Below are 26,450 nucleotides of genomic sequence, written 5' to 3' on the forward strand. Positions count from 1 at the left end.
TAAGATACATCAAAGGAGGTATTTAGCCACTGAAATTTCTAAAGTTTAGCTTTACTCTTAATCTGAAAAACCCACTCTAAAATTGTGGTTCACAAAGTTTGGGATTTTCAAGAGTATGTTGGGAGATCTGATCAATTTAATTGTATCTGCATCCACAACCTGTTGCTCCAAACTGAAGAGGCCATGAGCAGCAGGGAAAATATGAAATGTTGATTAAGTATTTGACATGTTGATAGAACAAGTGTTGCCTGCTCGCATACCTTATTTTCCAGGAGCTTCTTTGGCGTACTGGAAGTCCTGATTCTTAATTAAAGCTTAAGCTCAAAATGTGGATGTGAGGCACGGAAACATTTGAATTGGAGATCCTCCCGAAATTGACACGATGTGAGCGGCGAGATCATTTCTCCCAAGAAGAATCACCGTTCTGTTCTTCTTCTTTTCCACTGGAGGCCCAACAGTTGTGTCAACAGAGTGTTTTTTTCCCCTCTCACAAATATTAGCTTTTCATCTTAATACAGACACCATCTTTCTGAAGCACATTAGCCAGGCAAGAGCCAAAACTTTATTGTGACTGTACTGTATTAACCTTTATTAGTTCCCGGGGATATAATCTGCTGTGAGTGATGTTTGTCGTTTTAACAAGCGACAGTGGCAATCAGCGCCAACTGCTAATGAGAAACCAAACCTAAATGTTTGCTATGATGCTCTCTGCAAATAAGAAAGCAAAGACAGAAAAAAGGTTCAGTGAGAGATGGGAAAATGAATGAATCTCAGTATTTTGGATATGTGGATTGACAGTTCCATGTTGAATACACATCCAGTGTGGAACCGCCTACTTAGCCCCAGCTATGCCCAGTTTAAGAGGCTGTAAACTGCATTTTTCTGTAAAGGCAGAATTCGCTGAATGGTTTGATGTGTTTCCTGTTGAATTTATTAATTTTAATTCAGTTACAATTATGCACCTAATCTGGGTCTGGGTCTATTTTTGAAACATTTTGATCGAAAGGCTTTCATGTTAGACTGTTATTTAAGTGGGCTCCAGTGTTTTTTCTCCTCTGAAAGTCCATCTCGGGCTGTTTTCGGTCTCAGTGGCTGTTTTTCAGACTTACATTTTGCAGCAGAAACTGAAACTGCAAGATGTAATCTGGCTTTGTGGAGCTAGATGCAAACACCCGCTCTCAATAACAAAGGAGGGATTTTTTCATTTCAATTCATACTTAAATACAAACACAACTGAAGCTGATTTGATTTTCTTTCACACATCTGTTGCAGTTAGTACACCATTCAGACTGTGATGGCTATAATGGTGCAGAAAAACGTTCATTTTATTATTTTGCCGGCAAGACTTTGCAAAATATACAAGATGTTGGCACAGCAGCACCGGGCGTAGACTTTATGAAAGGCCACAGGCTCAGACTATCAACTGAAACAGGAAAGTGCCACAGACGGCTTACTCTGCCACCTACTGGAGAGTGCAATAACTGTGTGACTGACTGAAAAGAAATGACATTATAATATATGATTAAAAAAAGATGTAAACGTTCAGTCTCATTGTTTTCTACATTGTGGATTAATACTGAAGACATGAAAGAACACAAAGAATCTGTTTTAATGTTTAGAGTCCTCAGAATAGACACTGTTTGCTTTGATGACAGCTTTGCACACTATTGGCATCGCCTTAATCATCCTTGAGAGGTGTTCACCTGGAACGTTTTTCAGTTCACAGGTGAGCCTCTGCGAACGTTAATTAGTGGAATTTCTTGTGTTCTTGTGCGTATCTGAGGCCATCAGTTGTGTTGAGCAGAAGTAGCGGTGGTATAAAGTTAACAGCCCTTTTCAGCTACTGCAGTGATCCATATTATGGCAAGAACTGCACAACTTAGTAAAGAGAAATGACTTTAAAGACATGATGAGTAAATTGGAGTTTTGTACTTCCAACCAGCGTGTCTTTGTGAGACGTAGAGAAGATGAATGGGCGGTGTCTACATGTTTGGTTCCCAACGAGAAGGATGGAGGAGGAGGTGGTGCGATGGTGTGGGAATGCCTTGCTGGTGACAGTTTGTGATTTATTCACAATTCGGGGCCTGGCTAACCAGCATGACTACAACAGCAATCTCCAGCAACATGCTATCCCATCTGTTTTGTGCTTTGTGGGACCATCATTTGTTTTTCAGCAGGACAATGACCCAAAACATGCTGTGTGAGGGGTGTCCGACCAAGAAGGAGAGTGATGGAGTGCTGCATCAGATGCCCTGGTTTCCACAGTCACCTGACCCAAACCCAGTTGGGATGTTTGGGATGAGCCCAGCTGCAGAGTGAAGGAGAATCAGCCAACAAGTGCTCAGCAGATATGGAAACTCCTTCAACACTGTTGGAAATGCCTCTTTAAGCTGGTTAAGATAATGCCAATGTGAGAAAAGCTGTCAGAGGAAGAGGTGGCTACTATGAAGAGTCTAAAATAAAAAAGCTAATTTTTGCTCTGTTTGCTTTTCTTACATCATTATGATGCCTTCAGCATTAATCTACAATGCAGAAAATGTTGAATGAGAAGCTGTGTCCAAGCTTTTGACGGATATATGAAAGGAACTGAGCAAGAAATTTGCAGTTGTTGCTCATAGAAACATGTAAGCTGCCCATGCAGCTGCTGTTTTGGACTACATGGTGGAACAATGTATAACCATTCACTCCGAATGTCAACTTTATTGAGTTATAAGGTAGTTGCATATTCATGTGCAGCACTGTGTACAGTAACATTGTCTGAATTGTGATGTAAGATGCAATGAATAGGAATTTGCACAACAAAGACCCGATCTATCAGTAACTGGGGAGGCAGAGAATGTGTCAGTGGACTTGGAGATGTGCAACAGGAGGGATAATTTAATTATTGAAAATCTTGTGGGCTCCTTCCTCTGCTTTCCCCCACGGTGTTCAAGGTTAATTGTCATAAGTTCAGGCCAATCTACTGTCGAGGCACGAGGGAGGGGACCAGAGGAGAGACGCCACGCAAAAATTCAATTTTATTAAGATGATTGTGCATTCAAGCAATATTTTCCATTACGCATTGATTCTTCAGTGGAAACTACCGTCAGGCAGCTTCAAAGAGTTGCCTCAATTTTCTGCAGAAGTTACTGCCGGTCCCCTCCTCTCCCTGACATCACAGAAAATAGAGAAAGCAATGGAACACATTTACTGAAGAACTAAGTGTGAGTAAAAGGTAATATGAAATGTCCTCTGAACCATGTCCTAAACTAAAGCTCTTGGCTGTGAGATTAACAAAGGTGTTTGGCATCGCAAAGGCGCTGGAGAAAGATGCAGGCCATTCCAGACAGCAGCATGTTAGCATGTCTCAGCCGTTTAGAGGATTGCTTGTGTAATGCCATCTGTATTCAGGGGATGAACACCCACTTTTACACCAGGGCAGCGAGAGAGGAGCAACAGTGGCTTCAGCCAACATCTGTCGCTTTCCCTCTATCTTCCATTCACTCATCCGCTAGCCGCTTTCATCCACTTAAAATCGGGACACAAGACTGGATATGTTAATTGAAGAAACAACTCACTCTTCAGAATGAATATGAAGGATAAAAGGGTTTCTGAACATGGAACATGAGCTGCGACAAAACGGAGCAATGATTGGCTGTTGATATCAAACACTATTTATGCAGCGAGCTCTGTCGCATACAAGAAATCAGAAGAACTACACATGCAGCGCTCCATTTAAAAATAAAGGTTAAAGTATTAAACCCGGAGCTGGTGGTCTTTGTTCAGACGTTTCAGATGAAGGTGCAAAGTGGAGCTGAAATGGTTAGTCATTCAACAGAAAAATAATTGATAGAAATGAAAACTATTTTGATTTTTTCTATTTTATTAAATCTTTGCTCCAGAATTGCCCACTTTGGAAAAGGTGCACACACACCTCCAGAACAGGCCTGTTTCTCTGCTGCTCTTCAGCTCGGGTGGTGGTGGCGATGACATTAATAACAGGTGAAGGTTGGAAACTGTTCAGGAGTCGGGAAAGCTCTGACACCTGTCACGACTGTAATAGTAAACGGGCCATTATGCAGATCTGCATGATGCTGCACAAACTGCTGTTACTCGCTCCGATGTAAAGGAATTGTTTGTACAATATGTCTGTTAGCGCAGAAGATGTAATGCTGTAAAATACGCCTTTCTGTTGACACAGCAGTCACTCGCTGCTGTTTAGGGAACGCTGTGCCGCTAAATGTGATGAGATTTTTTTTTCCGCGTTATTTCGGCCGCAGTTTTGGTGATTAATGATCTTTGTCCAAAAGAAGGGACCAGTTTGTTTTGTTCCTCATTGCCCCCCTTCATCCTTAAGTGCTTTTCATCTTTGGAGGGCAATACCAATCTTCAGTCTACCGGACTGCTATTTGTGCAGTTTATGTATCCTTCCCCATACGCTTTGTGTTGTGTGATGTGGAGGCGGCATCCTTATTTTTTTTGTGTTTATTCTGTCATGTGGCCATCGCTGCTCATGCTAACTGCCCAGGTCTTCCTCTGTTTATTCCAAACAAGCTGCTTTTGCTGCTCCAAGAAAAGCAGATGCACCATTTTCTGTGCTGAACAGGCACAGAAAATGATACAAGACCTACAAGACGCCGAGTGCTTAGAACAGCAAATGTGAAAGTTTCCACGGCCTGGATATATGTTGAATCACTGCTGTACAGTACAAATTGTCAATAGAGAACAATACACACGGCTCAGTGTTATTTTTGGTTTTAATGTAATCTAAACTGGTATTCAGAGGCTCTTATTGACTTTACTTTATAAGGCGAGTGAGTTATAGATTAACATGCATACATGCAGAGGTTGAAAAGATTGTGTCCTAATGGGGCTTGTTGCACATCTGTATTCTGGCAGGATTCTGCATTTGAGCAGTCTTGTTTCATAAATGAGAAGCCTAAATAATATCTGCCACACACACACACACACACACACACACACACACACACACACACACACACACACACACACACACACACACACACACAACACACACACACACACACACACACACACACACACACACACACACACACACACACACACACACACACACACACGGTATCCAGAGGAGGATTTTTAACTGTAATCAACAGATAACAATGATGAAAAACAGGCTGGAGGTTATATCTATTGATCTGAACCACCTGCCACAGAGACAATTAGTCTATTGTTTGGAATAAATAGGCACATTACTGCTGGATTATTTGGACTCAAACCTCTACCACTGCTGTCAGAACGAGGCCAAAACGAACAACTTTGTTGTTCCAATATAGCTCAGATATAAAGCACCTCTTTCCCCCCCACAGACCGAACAAGGGGATGAGCAGCATGCCCCATTTTACTTTGCCATTAGCCGAACTGCCTGTGTTTGTTTTGTTGATGGGGCGTGACATGTATTTGTGCACTGTAAAGTTTTTACACACAAATTGTCAGAATTCCTAAATGCAGTACAATAAAGCAGTTTATACACTGTATATTTCTCCAAAATATGTAAATGTGCAACCTGAGGCGCATGTGTTTTGATTATCAGATGTATATCTTTACAGTGACGATGCTGATTTTTGCTTTTTTAACCAGAGATTTCCTCAAATGTACTGTATGATAAATAGGCAGCGGTTTGTTGGTTATTTATAGGTCATGCTGCACATTTGCATATTTCTATTTTGGATTCATTCTCGTGTCAGAACGATCTCACCGCATGTACTACTGCACTAGAAGAGTCCTGACAGCACGTTGCACACTTTAAACACGTAAACATGATTTATAAAACCCTGAAGCAGGAGTACTGAAAACAGCCCTGTTAAATATTGTACATAGAAAACCAGTCCATCATAGCTCTTTCCATTTTGGAGCAGGCCCTGATTTTAATTACTATACATGGTGAATTAGCTAATGAATAATGAATGGATTCCTCACACTAAGTGCTCTGACTGTTAATGCACTTGCAATTCTCTCACTCTAACCCCCTCACACACTGCCAATGTTGCTTTCTGATTCTGTCTTTTTTTAGCCCCCTCTCTAAGTCTGATCCACACACACAGTTTCTTCCCACCTCTGCGTTTCTCACTCTCACTGAGATTTGATTAGATTTTCCTCTGTAAGGAATTATTTAGTGACGGGAGTAGAGAATGAGACGGAGAAAGGCTCCGGGTTAGGGGGAGACAGATAGCGGTTCTCAGGGGAGCAAGGGCGAAGGAGAAAGGTGCTTCGAGGAAAGAGAGTGAAACAGCTGGAGGATTAAGGTGCAGTGGAGCTGCAGACATGCAGAGAGAGACAGAGAAAGACAATGGAGTCTGTGTGCTCAGTGTGCACAACTTCAAATTCTGGGAGCTGGGATAAAAAGAAACCTACAAATACACCTCTACAAATATAAGAAAATATATGTAATACTGAACTGCACAGTGGATGGTTATATGGTTCATCCTGCAGGTCAGCAGGGGAGAACATGCAAACATATCGGTTCTGTGTGGATTTTTTACATTATTTATCAGTATGTCTGCATCAGTCTCTTCCATGTACTGCAGTTGCCTCCCACAGCTCAAAGACATGCAGGTTATGGTGAAGCGGGCACTCTAAAATGCCTGCTTCAAGGTGTGAATGTGTCTCTGTCTTTACGTGAGCTTTGCGCCCAGTGCATGATGGGATACTGATATAGAAAATGGATGGTTTTGCTGACAGTGTAACTATAAGCAATACACTTTCAAGTACATTAAAATATTTAAAGCTGCTAAAATATGCTACATTTTTTATATTATCGATTAGGGATGCATTGATGCCCCTTTTTTTCAGAATTTGGATATCTGCCAATCCGAAACCAGTGTTTCATTAATAAGCTTTATGCCTGGAGGAGAAAAGGATGATTCCTTTAAGTGTAAGGCAACATCAGGCTTCACTTAAACATTTGTTTTCCAAATTTTAACTGTAATGTGAAAAGTGTCACTCGTGATGAACTCTCAGAGAAACGTAAGCTCTCAGCTTCACAAAATGTTTCTGCTTGTTATTTTGGTTTCTCTGGCTTTCCTCTCTTAGCTCATTCAGACTGCTCTCCTCATTAGCTTTTCCACCCATTGCTGTTTTTCCGGTAAAATACAACACAGCAGAGAGATAGTTAGCAACAAGCTGGTGAACATAGTGGAGTGTTAAACGGCTAAAGAGCCAGAAAAGACCAAAAACAGAGCTAAGGGGAGAGTATATTCATCAGGTGTCCAGAATGCTAAGGTTGCTCCAAATCTGCTGAGGTCTTACAAATTCACCAGATCAGCTTTTAAAGTGACAATATGTCAGCACTGTTTTCAGAGTTTGTTTCTGCAGCTTTCAGGTATTGCCACGGTGCCAGGTTTATGCCACGTTTCAGGCATTTAATGAAAGAACTTGGTGATCAGATAAGTAGAAAGACTGCATGCCTCTCAATGAGCTGGGACAAATGTCCTTCTATAGAGTAATTGAAAAATCCAGGTTGTTCATCTCGTATCTGTGTATCATCTCATTCAGTAGAGCGTGAAAAACATTGCCTCGTTAAATATTTCTTTTAACTATCAAAGAAGCTACCACTTTAGGAATAAGGGCCTTCCCTTGCAGTATGTTTAACATTACACATACAAACACAAGGCTTGGTGTCAAGCAAGCTGCATGCTTGACTCAAATAATCTCATATGAGAGGGGAGGAAAAACAAGCTACAGCAGATGAACAATATTCAGCACCACTGCAGCTGGACAGCTGCGCCTCAGGCTAACCATGACTAAATATAAACAGTGTCAAACATGTAAAGATAACCCGGGGTAACGTTAACTTGGGATTAAAGCTCAAGGTTAACAGGTTAACAGACACACATACGCTGTAACATGATGGGTTGGATTTATGCCGATTAGCGACGGCAGCACGATTCACAAAGGTGAAATGAATGGCAAGGATAAAGCTTGTCCCTGAAATTCCTATTTGATGGAATTCACACATCGCCTTCATCATCTTCATCATCAAGCTGTGCAGCAGGTCTATATAATACATCACAAAACTAAAGCTTTGCAAAGGTCTGCACAATTTATTCTTTTTTGGTCCTTTTTTCCAAATTGGATAGTTCAGCTCAGGAGAGACCTTGGGGGGGGAGGGGGGTGGCCTGGGGCAAGGGGCCGCAGGTTGGAATCCATCCCTGCTGCTGTGGTAAGGACACAGCCTTAGTGCACATGGCGTGCGCTCGTCTGGATAAGCTACCAGGGCGCCCTGTGGCGTGCACGATTTCAAAAGTTAGCATGAAAATCGTCCAGTTGAATTTTAGAGACTGGGGCTGTGGTAAAAAAATAAAAAGTTTGCCCTATAAATTGTCTCTCTGACAACATGTTGTGCAATAATAACATCAGAAAAAAACATCTTTTGGATGAAATTCATGTTGCCGTCTTTTGAAATGGTCAGTATTGGAGGCGGCCTGTTTAATGTCACGCGGTCTGCTTCCTTTAGCTCTCATATGTGATAATCTGCTTGTGAAATGTCAGAAAACAACATACAAAAGAGAAACAGCAAATGGCAAGGACAAACAAGGGCAAACCGGTGGAAGACACATTTTTGGAGGGGGATACAAATTTTGGCACAGCACCAATCTTTAACAGCTTGTTAGCATGCCAGCTGAGGCTTCTCACCATGAGCAAATAATGAAAGAAAAACAAGATGGACTACCTACTGTATGCTGTCAACACTGGCTACACACAATCAATCAGCCATCAGCAGTGAGAAACTTAACACAATCCCCCACCTAGTACAAGCGCAGCCAGTGCGCTCGGCAGCTGGCTCGGGAGATAATAAAACGTAATAACACTTCCTCCATCACTGACATAATAAGGGGTAATGATCATCATCATCAGCGCACAATACAAAGTTAAAAAGGCACGTAATGTTTGTGTTGCGACAGTGCAACAAATCCCAGGCCTGGAAAATGACCTTGCACAAACACAACAATAATGCGGCTCATGGTGATGATTTGTGATCCTCTTGGTAGATCTGAGCCTTTACGAGAGCCCGTGTTTACAGTGTACATCCATCTTTTACAAAAATTGTTGACTGCCACTTGAATAATTGCATTTTCCCTGCTTTGATTTCTGACTGACTTTAAGATGGTCTCCCACCAAGCGTCATGCATTCGCTGCTAAAGAATCAAAGCAGATTAACAGGCGGAGAAGAAAAGAGGAGGGGAAAGAGGAGAGAGACAGAGAGAGGGGAAAAAAAAATCCAAATCACACCACTGAGAAAATGTCTGCTCCACAGCTTTCATTTATCGAGTCCAAATATATTTGATGGTGGTTATTTTTAAAACAGACCTTAATCCTCTGCTCACCCCTCATCGCGAGGTAGATAATTATAGTAATCTGGTCGAAGGGAATTTAATTTACTAGCTGTGCATCGTTGCATTGGGATGGACTAGTTGCTTTATGAAAGGAATCTATAGTGCCCTACAATTCTGAGTTAGATGACACATATGCAACACAGACCATTGCTTCAGATCCACTTTTGCAAATGTGAGATGGTAATTAGCTCTGGTGGCACTTGATCATATAGTACAACATGGCACACGGCAGGGATATACTTTAAGAAGAATAGCAGAGAAGTGCCCATTGTTCCTTTTGTTCTATATAGAGGACGAGGAGAATAGATTGCCTTCAAAGTAGGACAACCTAATGGCGCTCTCCTAATGTTCACTTCAAATAAAAATCTACCCTCTACTTCTGGAAGCTTTGTGTCTTATGCTGGGAATTTCTTTTGAAGACATTCTAAGCAGGAGAGATTTAAGATCCTCTCATTGTAGCCGGACAGGAAAGAGCTTGTCATGTACACGCCGTTCTCGTCCTGCCCTTGAGCAAGTCAGCGATTCCCCGCTGACTCTCTGCACAGCTCCGGGGGCGCTCTATGTGAAGATGACCCTGCACTCTGACCTCCCTGGAGGGAGCAAAGTGAAAAGAGTTTCACTGCGGGGATCAATGGAAGTATCACATCGTTATCACTTTATTCAAGGCAGTTAAGCAATTTGGGAAAGAGGGGTTTAGCTTGCATTTAATCCTTGACCAAGATATGCAGGCTTCTACTTCATGTGCATTATGTGTAATTCTTGCAGTGTGTGTGTGTGTGTGTGCTATTGAAGGATTAAATGTGATCCTAAGGTGCACGTGTGTGTGTGTGTGTGTGTTCATTTCACAGCCAAAGGTAATTATCTCATAGTCCCAATCACAGTGCGATGTAAATATATTTGGGTTTTTGGAGTTGCAGAATATTATTGGATGTCCTTATTCTCTATGACAAATCATAACGGCATTAAAGTTTTTCAGTGCAACATTCAGTGCTTTTGGTTGAGGTTTACATAAAGGTAATTACGCGTTAACAGCCTACTTATAGTCTCACAGGTGCACACTGTATGCGCTTTATGGAAGCATAACTAGATGATTGGATGCTGTGTGCTTTTTAGGCCAATTCATCCAGTGAAGCCCATTAACTATACAGAAGCTGTGTTTGTGTTCAGCTTTCATCTCAGGGCATTTTTTAAGACTCCGAGCTGATACAGATCTGAACGCAACCAGACGTCTCAGCACTTGTAATCCATCACTGTTGCATCAGAGCAGTGGCATCCACTTTTAAATTTTGAAAGAAGTTCTGCTCGCCATTATATATTAATGCTTACAGTCGGGAGCACCGTGTCAGCTAAAGCGAGCCAGGAGGAGCGTCATGCTTCTGTTTGTGTCTGGGAGTTCTACGGTTTTTCTCTTCAACTTGATGTAACATTCGGCCGAGGCAAAACCCAGTCAAGCCAACAGATAAACTGGAGCAAGACATTTCCAGCAGCTATAGGTTCAACAGCGAGTAGTTTGTAGCTTTGTCAAAGTCAAATCAGCTTTATAGCACACTTAAAACAACATGAGCTGAGCAAAGTGCTTCACAAACATGGGCAAGACAACAAAAATCATTTATATAACCCAGCAGAGATCAAATTAAAATCAATTAGTGATGCAAAAATGAATAAAACAGCTGTTACAAAAGTAGAAGTACCATGACCTGGATGAATGAGAATCTTCACAGAAAAGCTGCAAAGTGCATTTATTTATTTAACAGATTAAATGTATTAAAAGGCAAAGTAAAGAGAAGGACCTTGAGCTGTGCTTTCAACAGATCTGATGTAGTAGGGCATAATATTCAGTGGCTTCAGTATATAGCTTTTTAGTCTTTGGATGTATGGATTTGTGTGTGAGTTTAGACTTCTGTTTTCATTATTAACATTTTATTTCATCAGCCTTACAGACTGTAGACCTCAAAGCTACATCAAGCCAGTTTGCTTTATAAAACTGAGCCATCAGCCATGAACCAAGACAAACAAAACTTTTGCCACCAGAATTATACATCATAAATGTCACCTTGATACGACATAGGCTGACACATGCAATCAGTGAAATCTGTGTCAACACCAATCTAATGCATACATACTGTTGTCGCAGCACTGCATTTATTAGGGACGTGTTAATGACTTTTCACATACTGACAGACAGTGGGGCAGGATCCAGACAAAGGATTTACAATGAGACACAGTGGCACACTGGTGGGCAGCAATCTTAAACAAAAGAACAAAAGACTGCGCCACGTATGGTGCCATCTGTTGTCAGTATCCCGTCACCCCAGTGTGAACACAAAAGCTCCAGAGAGAACTGCCTCCAACTTGTCCTATTCAGTCAATTTGCAAACAGGAATGGCCGGAATTCATTGGCAAATAGCTGTGACTGAACAGGGGACACTCCAGTGAACTAATCCCTTCGAGCACTCTGCATTTTGCAGGGAGCGGCAACCTGCCAAGACCGGCCATTGAAACTGCATTGCTATTGTGTCATTTTAATGCAACGCTGTTGTCTTTCTCAGTACTAACAACGAATAACGGTATTTTGGCCTTTTGGAAGTATTGCCACTTGCACCAGTGATAGGCCACGGGAAGGCAGAAATCCAAATGGTTCCTACAAATTGCAAACTAAAATAGTTTTTGTCCCTGGCCATGAGAATTTGAATTTAAGTGTTATATCATTAAAACCTAACTCCTGCCCCACTTTGTAGAGCTTCTGAACCTGAAAAAATTCACATTCAATATGTAATTAACACATTTGGAAAGTGCCAAGCTCCTATGATGAAGCATAAAATGTAACAAGGGCATCACTGTGATGTGGAACCTTTTTAATTAAATATTAAATAATTCATCTTTCAAACACAATGAGTGTCAAGAGTTCGTTCAGAATTCTTGCTAGCAGTCCAGTGTTGGGCCACAGTTGCACGTTCACTTATTTCACCAGTCACACAAATCCTCTGTTAAAGCAGTGATCTGTTTAACTACTGTAACAAGGCAGCTTATGGGGTCTGTGCAGCTCATTATTCTGCCACCGCTGCTGGCTTTGTGTACTCACCTACTTAAACTGAGGCTGCCACCTGCTTTTTTTTTTTTTTTTTGCACTGCGTGTGGAGGGAATGTGTCTGCACAGTTTTCTGGTCACCGAAACCAAAATGTGATGCAGTGAGAGTCCGTATCAGTGTAAGCAATTATATGAGATCCTACTGTCTGAGTCATACCAACATACTTCACTGTGCCACGTTTCCATTTGGTCCAATCAGCCTGGACTCCGCCACGATGCCCTTCAACACACAACTGGCCGAATCCTGCAGATCTCTTTTCAGGAACGCAGTCATGGGAGCAGATTGGTGGACTAGACAAGTGACACGAATACTAAGAGCGCCCTCGCATTCAGTCAGTCTGCCGCCCAGGGCATCCTGTCTTAATCCCTTTGCAGAGACCAGACAGAGCCTTGGCAGAGTGCATTTAAACATGGAGGCCCCTGCAGATTATTTAGCCCATGCAATTATCATAATGGAGGCGGCATAAGGTAATACGTGAATAGGAATTGAATTATCACTTGAAAGGTGTCTCTTTACCCTCTCGCTCTCCCTCTTTCCAGTATTGGCACAAGACAGCAACCTTCCTCTTCTTCCCTTGAAATGTATAAGGCACATGAAATATCACACAGGAGCTCTATATTCTGTACGGTGATGCTGTTTAACACATTAACACCAGTGTCCAGATGTGTCATGCCAATACGCTGCATTGTTTCGAAGTCAGTCATCTCTTCTATGGATCCTTAGAAATTTTTTTTATACAGTAATTGGATACTTTTAAACCACAGACCGAACATCTTGGCAATTTCAAGGCTATTTTAAACAAAACAGGGCCGTCACAATTCAGTAACCACAATTGCAATCATCAGTCTATAGGGCAAACTGGCTGGATGGCTGATGATAATATTACATTCCTCCTCAGAAACAAGAGATTGATTAAAAATAATGCCTTTTGCACAGTTCTCAGACATAATACCACACAGCAGCATATTGCCTGATAGCGAATTGTGTCTGAAAGTTTTTTTTTCTTTTTTTCCCCACAGTGATCGTCTGCCTGACCATAATTCCAGATGGCAGTTTGATTGCTCTCAATTTTGCCTTTCTTTTAATTTAATCTCATTCCATCACAGACAGGAGAAAATGAGCTTGGTCATCTAAAATTGTGATGATTTCCAATAATATGATCGTGCCATCTGGGATCGCTGCTGCCTTGAGGGGATGGTTTGGGTTAAGCTCAGGTCAGAGGGCCAAGCGGACCAACTCTTTTCTCATAGTTCATGATGAAGAGGCCAAAATTACAGTCTGTTCTCTGTTGTTGGTCAGAGAAAACAAAGCTTGTTTGGCTAGTTATTGACTATTTTGGACTTTACATTCAGCAGAAAAATGGCAGACAAAAGGCTTGGCAATAAATTATTAGGACTATTTTCAATATAGTGCGCTGGGCAGACTCTTGCCCTCCATGAACCTGCACAGGATACATGGAAGTAGAAAATGGATGTGTGGACGGGTTTTCTACATATATTTCTGATCCATATACCTTTATTGGGCTTTGAACTTTTCCAGCATAAACCCTGATGCCACTCTAAAAGCCTAATCTTTTTTTCACAATAACATTAAATCAAATGACTGTAAAATGCGAGAGGGTTGCTCATTGTGCCAAAATCGTTGAAATCAGTGTCAGCCTGCTCTGCAGTTTCATAAAGCTTTGCAGCTGCTTGCAGCTCATTGTTTAGAATTAAATGACCCGCATGCAGTATTTGGTGTGTGGTTGAGTCTGTCAGCTTGTTTTCATGTTTCTGTGCTCCCTATCAATGAATACACCTTTAAAATCAAAGGAACCAATGGAGCTTTTATGTGAAAATTCAATTACATTGTTCTACTACAATGTTCTATTGAACTGCCCAGAATATCCAAGAATTACTCAAAATGTAATATAGGGAAATCTAAAGACGTTCTGGCTCTTGTGTTCACATTGACGCAAGCTAGTAAACACTCGTGGTCAGCTTTATGAAAACCCTGCAGCCGTCATAGCATACTGAACCCTATAGCCGAGATCCATTCTACCTTTTCACAAACGCCCTTGGCAGCCATCCATACATGAAGCACTTCATCTCCACAGTGATGAGAGAAAACACTTCAGCATAGCCCACTAGTATGACCTTGCTTATACATTTGCTTTTCCTTTCTACATCTGCAACTGTCTTTCAGCAGGACATTATAGGATCATATGCAATCAGAATGATGTTACTGTACCTTGAATCCACTGAAAATGAAAGGCTTCAGACAGGTACATTGCAGCCATTTTGCCAGGATGCTCTTGATACTTTCAGCACCTTGAAAATATAGTTTTGTGGCTGCCGTCAATTGTACTTTAAATGATCCGATTGAAGGCACAGAAATTATTTCTATTTGCTTTCATGCAGAGCTGGAATAATGATTTCTTATTCTTCTTTGGGCATCCCACCAAGGGAAATTATATTCCACAGAGGGTGTAACCAAATGAATAAATACCAGAACGTGGTTTGCTTTCCCTTTTTTTTGTAGCCTCAACGACAGTGCGTTGCAGCAGTAGCCTGTAATTTTCTCGTAGAGGAGACCAGAGAGAGGCTGCGCTGCCAATGCACCGTGTTTAAAACACTCACTTCATGTGAATTGTTCTAAAAGTTTTTTATTTTAAAGCATCGCTCCAACCAAAACTATATGATGAAGACATGGCAAATAAGAAATATCCATCAGGCGTAAACAGCTAGAGGAAATGACAGATGTGATCATGACAATACACCAAGCTTTATGATGCACATGCCAGCTGCAGGAAGGCCTGTAGTCTAAACAACCTGAACTCACCCCCATTTACAGGCACAGTTTAAAATTGGCTGCAGGATGCAAGCTAGTGACAACATTAAAAAAATATATATTTGCTGGATAACACCATCCCAGAAGAATGAATAATGTTCAAGAAAATGCACTTTACTCTCGCTGCTCTGAGACGCGTCCGGTCAACGAAGGGGCCATCATTTCTGTTCCTGTTAAAAGAATAGACTTTGGCTGATAAGTCACCAGCACCCAACATCTCTTAGATTTATTTCCCTAACACCAGCACTCTGCCTACTGAGGCCAAGATGGGGGAGGGGATTCAGCTTTTTTTTTTTTTTTTTTCAGGTGGAGCAGAGGCAGAGAGTGAAGCACTCTCAGTCTGCATGTCAGAATGAGACAGCAGCAGAGCTCTGGCCTCCAGTTATCATGGCCACCACCACCCCATATCCCCAGAGACATACAGTACGCCAACAAGCATGAAACATGCACATACACTCCAACAAAGAGGTTTATTTTTCTCAGAGTGTTGGATTTAAAAGTCTAGTCTTTGCTTGAATAACATGGAGCAACACAAGTGGATGCTCACAGTCATGAAATCAAATTACCCACTTAACGCACAAAATAATTACTGTTCAGATGTTGTCATACGTGTAGGTTACTAATGCGTTAGTAACTGTTCAACGCAACGACATAAAGCTGCTGCTGTTGTGTTTTACTGATCTGATTATTACTGTATTTTCTTTATCTTTATATTTATAATGCTTCAATCTGCCATGGTAAGAAAAGCATGAAAGTCTGTACATTGTACTGGGCAACAGTTAGCCATTTTCTAAATTTACCACAATTAAATGAAAATGAATGTTAGTTTAATCTCCTGCATCTGCTCTTCACAAACCTTTTTTGTTTGGTTTTGTTTAACCTGCCAATCTCTAAATGAATCCATGCATCACTTTGTCTGTAAGATCTTGTGAAAAATGCCCTTTATAGAGCCCCATATGACACCTTTGACCAAACCACAAACAGAAGACACTAAGTTTACGATCACATGCAACAAAGATAAACAGCATATCCTCACTTTTGAGAAGCTGGAACCAGAGAACGTTTTGCATTCTTGCTTTAAAAATTATTTATCAAAATAGGCGGTGATTCATTTTCTGCTGATCAACTATTTGATTAATTGAATAAGTTCTCTATTTGGAGCTCCTCCATACCAATTTAAAAGATAATGCTGGCAGTGTTAGATATCCTTTCTGTGCAGTTTCTGGTCAACAAATCTAAACTAAAAAGACCAAACAATGACTCGATTCTGTGTAGCCAAAGCATGGTTGAATTTATTCATCTGTGAAGATCCATAGAGCTCCACTATTGTCCAAAAGCTAATAAAAACATACATGAGCCTCCGCGTCGCACCGGGTGACATGTTTTTTCATTATAATTAGGATCTGTTGTTTTGAGTCAATTCTACATACTCACTAGTGCAGCAAAAAATGGAGTAGAAAAAAATGCACTATTTACTCCTGTTTCAGTTAACTGCAATTCCCAGCTGTTTGAGGACAGTATTAAGCCTTTTAAGAAATGGGAGCTATGCATTTGTGACCTGTTTTTAAAGATTTACCTGTTCAATAGTAACAAATGAACTTTAAGCTGAGTGCCACAGACACAGTAGGAAAGTCTGAAAGCATTTAGAGGCGGACTAATGTAGTGATGGGATTTGTTGACAATAAGAAATCAGCCCTTCCATTAGCATACTGTCTTGTTGTGAGGTAGCTTAGGCCTTTATTTATTGTATATACTGTATGGGCTAATATATTCATTAGCACTGAAAATGTGTGTCATAATTTCAAACACTGACACAATGTACTTGTTATCCATCTGCATCTCCCAGGCACTGTGTGTGTACACAGGTCTTGTGAGACACAGATGGCCTGTGAGGTTTCAAAATCAGCACGAACGAGGTTAAAAACAAGACATGCAACAAACGTATGCAAATCTAATGAATCCGTAATGTGTTGAATGAATTAGCAAGATGACATTCAGCTGATCAGACAGCTCTTTCGGTGGCCAAGGGCTTCTTTCTCCATTAAGACGAGACTTGCCAGATTTCATATCACTTCACATTTTACCCACTCAGTCAGTTTCACACTCACTGGATCAACTGCGAATCAGTGAAATCAGTGATTGTTTAATAAACACGTGAATTTTGTTTAGATGTTTTTTCTTCCTTCAAACATTACAATAAATTATGAGATGAAAAAACATTTTTTAATCTTATTTTTAGCCATTTTATGGCTTGGGATATGAAAAGCTCCTGCTGATTGTGATAATCTGACAAACGTGAGCATGCATCTTTGTTTTATAGTAGAAGTGCAAATTGAGGTCTTTATGTTTTTGTCACTTGGTGGCAATAATCCTATTGTGCATGAAACAGTCCAAATTCCCCCTTAGATCTCTGAAGGGAAATGCTAAATATGTCAACAAGTGGAGAAAAAAGTCAGAATCAAAATGTGACTGCAAAGCAAATCGTTCAATAATGCAACATTTTTTGTTATGTTTCATCCTCACTGATGTATTATCTTCCTCAGTTTGACTCGTGTGGAGCAGTGTTAACATATTTTCTTCTCATATTCATGCCACGAGATGAAACTCAGGTTCTTTTTTTGGAAGTGTTACTTACATTCTTGATTGGTAGACACCCAGTTATTTGGGTCTGACCAGTATTTGGGGCTAACATATTTCGCTAGCTGGAGTAGAAAGTGGTTGCTTGCACTGCACACTGACAAGACTCTAATCATCTCACATTGTAATTTAAGTGCTCTGAAATACTCTGCTTTATTGCTTCCTTGCTATGCGCACCCCGATTGAGACATATGTTACCTTAGCACTTTTCCAACAAACTCATTATAACAAATGAATTTGGCAAATCACAGTGATGTCAAACATAATGCCAGTGGCTGTTGGTGCAGAAGCAGAAAAGTAAGGGTGGGTGTGTTTTTATGTTGCTGGCAGGATTTTGGATGTAAGCAGCCACTGCTTTCAGCCTCTATGAATACATGTTGAGCGTGCCTAGATGGAATTAATCCACACAGTGTTGCACCAACAAAGGAAGGATGTTTGGAGCAAATTTCTTTCTTCTGCGATATATGTGCCTACACTTTGAGTAATGATGCAATCTATGCAGATAAAATGATTTATGATGCATGTGGCCAAAGCTTTGATTAGTCTGTGAGTAGAACATCAACAAGCTCATTGCCAAATTATGCCTTTTTCATTAAGCATTCCAGTGGAAATGCAAAGAGAGATGTTTTATTGACAGCTGATAATCTCCATCAGTGTGTTTGCCATGTCTGACATTTTCTTCTCTTAGGTGGCAGCTCAGGCTTGTTGTAATTCCAGCTAGACAAAATGAGCTCCTGCCAGTGGGATGCCTCATTCGATCTGATTCCCCAGCAGAGGCTCATCTCTCCACAGGCCTTCTCCACCGCGACTGGCGTGGCAGCCTGGCTGGTGCAAAACCGAGCCACATGTAGGCTCATTTCTACTGATTAAGTCAGCCACTCATCCTCACTGGAGAACATTTCCACCTCAGTTAGCAATTTTTACAGTTTAGAAAACACCTGTCATAATACGCTTGCGTCTTCTTGCTTGTGGGTTGACGGAAAGAGACGATTAGCAGATATCTTGAGTTGGAAGAGTTGGAAAGAGACAAAGAGAATACTTAAATCTAAAGGCCCAGCAGGCGAGGCTAATGTTTTTTGCACAAGGCAAGAGTGCTTTGCTCTTGGCAAAGGCATTGACTGCACTGAAGAACGGTGCCTGCATCACTTAATAGCAAAGCTTGACACAAGGCTGTCACACTGTATAATGTCACATCATATATGATATGCTCGGTATGCAGTAGGCCATGTATTGATTTATTTGTAGGTTACAATCTTAGTGAGCAGAAAATAAATAAATAAGGGATGATAGCAACGCATCAACACTGCAGTGTGGAAGTGGGAGGCTCTATGTATATGGACGTCTTATCTATTTTTATCTTGAGCACACACTCGGTCTGAATGAACTAATTTAATCTAAAAGAGCAACAAGTTTCTCGTTAGTCACCTGATTTGGGAGATAATACATTTTGCTCTAGTTATGCAAGGACAACACCATACCTGTTCGCCCCCTGAATCACACTGTTTGCCAGTGATTTTGGTATGACGATAACTTGGATCGTAATAAAAAGTAAACAGCACTGCAATACTGCTTTGAATGAGCATTAATCATGAATCGATGAAAAATGCTGTTTTTGAGACTCCAGGAAATGAATCACAGATAAAATATTTCAAAGGCAAAAAACAGGCCATAGAATACTTTGGTATAAAGTCAAATTAGTGAAAAATAACCCTCACTGAGTAGCATTTGTCAGTGGCCATGTTCATATATTGTTGTGTTTTATATCAAATACAAGCACAATTTCAGGCAACAATAGCTGGACTTCATCTCTGTTTGCCAGTGTATGCGTTTCACAGGATAAATTGCTTTTTGCATTGTTTTTCTCTGCATGGATACTCATGGGTACAAATTTCCCACTGGCAGTCATACATTATTTGTCTGTGGACTTGCAGGACCACTTTCATTGAGTGCAACGCTTTGGTGTCAGTGACTTGTTTTGTGCTGGGAAGAATGGGTCCCACTGACATCAACAGATTGCGTTATGTCTTTTAAGACTTTCACAGAGGCTTTGTGTATTGTGGGTAAAAACCTAGGACTTGAATGAGGAAGGGGGCTTTCAAGAAATTCAGTAGTCCTGCTCAAATGGTCATTTTTCATTTTCAGTCTGCACTGTAGATGCATCAGCTTCTGTGAAGACTGGAAATCTGGGACAATCCAGGGTTAGGCAGCTAACAAAAAGCTTGTTAGGCCTATTCCACAGATGGGCAGTATTGTCAATTAACTGAAGCTGTTAATACATCTTTCTCTTGTTCTCTTGTCATTCTGTGCACATTGTGTTGTATAAATAGATTAGGGCTGGAAGTAATGATTATTTTCATATCAATCTGGTCAGAGCTTTTTGATGAATCTTTCCATCTATAATATGTAAAAAAAAAATGCTGAAAAACTGTCATTCTAATTTTCCCAGAGCTCCATGTTATGTCTTTGTTTCATTGTTGGCCATCTGACCAACAATCCAAATCCCAAAGTCATTCAAATTACAATCTAACCAACAAAAGCAGCATCTGTTCACAATATTAAAATATACTGTATTTTTTACATTTTTCTTTTTACTGGGGCATTGATACAGCACCAATATCTCACTACAGCAACAATGTACCTCTCGCTACTTTATGTGGTTACTAAATATTATTCTTCCTGTTTTCTTCTTGTTGCAGAGAACACAAACAGCAGATGAACTATGAATGCTGAACACAATGATCTCCTCCCTCCAGCGCCAGACAATGAGAGGTCGTAGGCTGAAGGGGGCGCTGTCCAACCCCCTCTTTGTGTTGCTTTTGGCCCTTCATATCCTGGTGGTGGCTGGGCTGGTTCGTGCTCAGACCTGTCCTTCTGTTTGCTCATGCAGTAACCAGTTCAGCAAAGTCATATGCACCCGTCGCAGTCTACGGGATGTCCCAGATGGCATTTCCACCAACACTCGCTACCTGAACCTCCAGGACAACCTCATCCAGGTCATAAAGGTGGACAGTTTTAAACATCTGCGCCATCTGGAGATCCTGCAGCTGAGCAAGAACCACATCCGCAGCATTGAAATTGGCGCCTTCAATGGCCTGGCCAGTCTTAACACCTTGGAGCTCTTTGATAATCGGCTCACGACAATCCCCAATGGAGCATTTGAGTACTTATCAAAGCTGAAGGAATTGTGGCTACGGAACAACCCCATCGAAAGTATACCATCTTATGCCTTCAACCGGGTTCCCTCGCTTCGAAGGCTGGATCTAGGTGAGCTCAAACGTCTCTCCTACATTTCTGACGGAGCCTTCAAGGACTTGAGCAATCTGCGCTACCTGAACCTGGGAATGTGCAACCTCAAGGAGATCCCCAACATCTTACCTTTGGTCAGGCTTGAAGAGCTAGAAATGTCAGGAAACCAGATCTCTGTTATCAAGCCCAGCTCATTTACAGGATTAGTGAACCTTCAGAAGCTGTGGATGATGCACGCCCAGATCCAAACTATTGAGAGAAATTCCTTTGATGACCTTCAGTCACTGGTGGAGCTCAATCTGGCTCACAACAACCTTACCTTTCTACCACATGACCTCTTCACACCGTTGCATCGTCTGGAGCGGGTCCACCTCCATCACAACCCTTGGAACTGCAACTGTGATATCTTGTGGCTTAGCTGGTGGCTGAAGGAAGCGGTACCTGCCAATACCAGCTGCTGCGCCCGCTGCCATAGTCCTGCAGCCTTTAAAGGTCGCTACATCGGGGAATTGGACCACAGCTTCTTCCAGTGTGATGTTCCTGTCATCGTGGAGCCACCCAGTGACTTGAATGTGACAGAAGGCATGGGTGCAGAGCTTAAATGTCGTACAAGCTCGTTGACCTCCATCAGCTGGCTTACACCAAATGGCTCACTGGTGACACATGGGGCTTATAAAGTGCGTTTGTCTGTGCTCAATGATGGGACACTGAACTTTACTAGTGTCACAATGCAGGACACTGGGACTTACACCTGTATGGTTAGCAACACAGCAGGCAACATTTCTGCCTCAGCTGTGCTTAATGTCACTTCTGTGGAAAACAGTGGGGTGACCTATTTCACCACAGTCACCGTGGAGACCATTGAGACCCCGGGGGATGATAGCCAAACGCCACTTCCACCATTTGGCTGGGTGTCATCCTCAACGACGAAAGGTACTCCTGTTTCCACAAGGACCACAGAGCGGACTTACACCATTCCAGTTCTTGATCTGGATGGAGAAGGAGTCCTCAATGGCCTGGATGAGGTGATGAAAACCACCAAGATTATCATTGGCTGCTTTGTGGCCATAACGCTAATGGCTGCTGTTCTGCTGGTTATTTTCTACAAGATGAGGAAGCAGCATAACCAGCAGGATCCTGATGGCCCCGCTTCCTCTATGGAGGTCATTACAGTTGAAGAAGAGCTTGCAGGTGTCGCTGCGATGGAGAGACACCTATCGCTGCCCCCTCTGGAGCACTACAACCACTACAACACCTACAAGAGCACTTACCACCACCCCCCTATGCTCAGTACCATACACAGCTCAGCTACACAGGAACCTTTACTGATTCAAGCCTGCTCAAAAGACAATGTACAAGAGACCCAAATCTGATCTTGAATTGACTAAACATCCAGTATCAGCAGTTTCATACTTGGAGTACAATGGACCAAAACATGAAGATAAAGGAAATCAAAATGACATTGACTTCATAGAGTTGATGTTGATAAACGCGATAAATCAGCATTCGGCAAAGGGACGACATATGATACTTTAACAAGTGTCTTTACAAAAACAAAGATTATTTATTAAAAGTATGTCTAGTGGCTAAATGAAGAAAAACAATTTGTGATAGCTTTTTAGCTCGTTTTATTTCTCTCTCTGTGTAATACTGCACAAGGGAAAGAATGGTTTACTGAAAGTGAACATAGAATGTATCCAATGCAGCTCATGTGAAACCACTGTAGAAATTGGCCTTATACAGAAAAAAAAATGCAATGTCATTAATTCAGTGATTTGATTTTACCTGATAACATGTTTTGTTGTGGGGCATGGCTTTAATATTTGTCAGCATTTAGTTGCTAGTTCTTCGGCATACCATGTCCAATTTGGTGGAGGTTTATGAGAGACAAAACATTAAATGGGTTTATTTTCATTGCAGCCATATTCTAGCTGTCAGTCAACACGAAATGAGATCTTTTAATGACACAGCTCTGGATGATATCACAGTGAAGCCAGCATGCCCGAGGAGCAAAGCAACCAAATGAGTAAATGTGCATTTCCCCTGTGGCTCCTAAACAACAGCCATACATCCTTCACTTTAATTAAGATTAAGTTTTTGCTCCCACTCCTCCTCCTACCTTTTCCTTACACTTCTGCCTTTACTACTTCTTTCCTTGTACTCCTCTCTCTTCCCCTGTCTCTGAATTCTCCATCACCCCTGTCTATCTTTTCTCTGTTTTCTCCCAACCCTCCTCCATGTCCTCGTGTGCCTTTGATTGCCTCTCTGTCACTTAGCCTGGACACGTTCCTCACCCTTCGCCATGTCTCATTTGTCTCGCTTTATCCGCCGGCATGTGCTGCACGACGGCAGAATATTGCTTGGGAAAATGAAGGGGAGCATAAGGCTGCGGTGTGTAGCCTCCCTGTTAACCCAGTAATGATCTACGTCCACTCAGTGTCGCGTTACCTTGCCATCACCCCAGGGTCACACGAGCTCGGGCACTGATAGTCCATCTGTTATACAGATAAAGAGGCAAATGAGGCTGCTTTGTAATGTAGTGTGACCCTGTCAGACAAACACAGACGGGGCTAACATAGTCAGTGAAGCAGCTAGGAACCTGCAACAAAATAAGGGGAGATGGGTTATAGCTCATTAATCTGTATCAGCAGTTCATTTGCAGACTAGCAGAGGAAAGCCGATAACAAAACAGCATGAGACTTTTCCATGCGCCCAACATCTAACCGGGGATAGAGGCCTTTGATATTGAAGCGACCCCTGCTCAGTCTCATTTTTGTCCGAGAAAAACACACACACTTTGATGTTGCATCATTTATAGACCATCAAAACATTGTCTCTCCTGTAGTCTGTTTACGCTTTGCTTTTTCATTTAGTCTTTCAAAGAGGAAGGCTTAAGGAAAGGGGAGGTAAGGATGAAAAGTGGAGAGCAGTAGGTGGGGAGGAGGGAGCCAGACCCACAACAGTCATGAGGGGTCTTCAAACAGAGATATTGCAGATATGAAGGGAGAAGAGTGAAAAAAAAAGATAAGGAATAAGGAGGCAAAACTAGCCATCAGACTGTCGCCATGGAAACAGTGACCTTGTGCAGAAAGTAAGAAGAGGTAGATATGCCTTTCGCTTTGGTCTCTGTGCAACAAGCGTATTTTAATTTCCACTGGTGATTCTGTAAAGGCGACTGTTGACAAAATTGGCATCATGTAACGTGTGTTTCCTGATGGTGTTGATGGGATACGACGTGAACACGACGTCACCTTTGCAGAGCAACACAACTCAGTTATTTAAATGAAATAAATCACTGCATGATGTGACAAATTTAACAATTCAGCTGTCCAGCAGTTTTACTCGCCTTATTGATTTTCGCCTCTGTGAAGACTTAGCTTAAGGTATGAGCATAATAAAGCGCTGTCACTCACAGAGCCGTGCGCCTCTGATCAGTCAGTCTCCTGAATTCATTCTTTCATTTTCTACAATAACGTTGGAAAGATGAACAAAGACGGTGGAGTCAAATTGTGCATTTAAAGACTAGTAACGTGTGGTGAGGTAGAGACTGATAAAACTGTAAAGCAGGAACAATCGAAACAGAAACCTATTCACTGTCTATTCATTCATTCATTGAGTGACATGAATGACGAGAGTAGCACCTTCACTGGTAGCGTTAATGAGTGAACCATTCTTTCCCTTTCCACTGTTTTCTTTATCAATGCTCAATTCCTTTTCAATGCTTTTGGTGGCTTAATGATTCAATGTTGATGCTGGCTACAGTGAAAAAAAGGTTAAGATTTTTTATATATATATTTGGAGATGAGGGTTTTGAGTTACTCAGAATGAATAGAGCATCTCTGTATTGGTATTTACGTGAGCAGGATGGCTTTACGTGGAGGTATATTCGAATGCCAGAATGAAATTAAGACCGTGCTGCAGAATGTTGGACTTTAAATACCAGCAGAGTGAGCTTGATTTTTGTGCAAAACCCTAAGCCAAGGTGATCAAATTCTTGTGTGTTATTCTGCCAACTGTCTATGTATGGGGAGGGTTACTGTATGTGGGGAATATTCTCTCTCATTTTTGGAGAGAATAATCATCAAATGGGTAAATTTCTACAAAAAAAAAATATTTTCAAAAACATAATGCAAAAAAAAATATTCAGATCATAATTTTACATGTGCTTCAATTGTTAAAAAAAATGACGAAAAAGCAAAACAAAAAACAAGAAAAAAAAACAACAACAAGAGACTGTGCTTGTACGGAGTCCAACTAATTTCTCTGAGGATGATGTTCAATTATTGATACCTGAGATTGTAGTTCATACTGTACATGAATACAAATAAAAATTGCAATTCTTTTTTTTTTCCATTAGATTCCATAGAATGCATTATTCACAGAGACGTTGTCACCATTTTTGCCGTCTATGTCACATTTGCACATGAAAACCTGTACAGAAATATTCAAACAAAAAGGATTACCAAGCAGCTCCCAGAATGCTGAACCGAGAAGAAACGCTGTGAAGAAATGCACTGTAGCTCATTTTATGAGGTCAGGGGAGGGAAGTCGATCTCTCTAAGAGGAAAAGGAAGTGATCTTTCTGTATTATATATGGCAAGTTGGATTCTTTTATCCAATTTGAATCACTCCATCTGTGTGACAGAATCATTTGATTCATGCGGGCAAATCTGAGAATTTCATAACCATGAGCACAATAGGCTATTCCTGTTCTCTCCGCTGACTCAATATGATGAACAAAGAACCTCGCAGAACCTTGGAGAACATTGTCACAGGCAGAAAAATACAAGTCTAATAGCCTACACTACCCTCACTGGCATTTCAAAATGTATTTAATATTGAATCAATTAAACTGAATCTCCGCTGGAAACAATCATGATTCGGGTAAAAAATTACAACAATTCAGTGAAGAGACGGCTCTCCATTATAACAGCCCCTCTACCCTATTGCACAAAATGGCTCACAGGCACAATTGCCTTTGGGATTGCTCCATTTCACTCAGAAAGTACTTGATGGCAGCCCAGCAAAATGTTATGAGGGAATTGGTGCAGGCTTTATTCGGACACTTATTGGTATGTAAGGTCAGTCACCAATGCTTGAATGTTTTTTTACAGCGAAGGGATCATTTATTCACCGCTAACTGATCAATTTATTCAGGAGTTGACACACTCAGCCTCGATGAAATAATGCCAGGTCGCATTCAGACTCTGAAGAGTAATCTCATTAATTTCCAGCCAGTTATAATATGTAGAGTGTGTGTGAGTGAGAGATGGAAGCATTTACACAAGCAGTG

At 41.3% G+C, this 26,450-nt stretch overlaps 1 protein-coding gene across 1 annotated transcript in view; it reads left to right on the plus strand.

The window, feature by feature from the left end:
* The window catches only part of lrrc4cb (leucine rich repeat containing 4C, genome duplicate b), a 39,481-nt gene extending 13,975 nt beyond the window's left edge, over positions 1 to 25,506 (plus strand). The window contains exon 2 of the mRNA XM_070967339.1: positions 20,608 to 25,506. Within this exon, the coding sequence (XP_070823440.1) occupies positions 20,635 to 22,530 (1,896 nt within the window). The 5' untranslated portion in view covers positions 20,608 to 20,634 and the 3' untranslated portion in view covers positions 22,531 to 25,506. The remainder of the gene's footprint in view (positions 1 to 20,607) is intronic.
* Positions 25,507 to 26,450: the final 944 nt, after the last annotated feature.

The sequence above is a fragment of the Chaetodon trifascialis genome, chromosome 1 (genome assembly GCF_039877785.1).
Source record: "Chaetodon trifascialis isolate fChaTrf1 chromosome 1, fChaTrf1.hap1, whole genome shotgun sequence".
In the NCBI taxonomy this organism is placed as follows: domain Eukaryota; kingdom Metazoa; phylum Chordata; class Actinopteri; order Chaetodontiformes; family Chaetodontidae; genus Chaetodon; species Chaetodon trifascialis.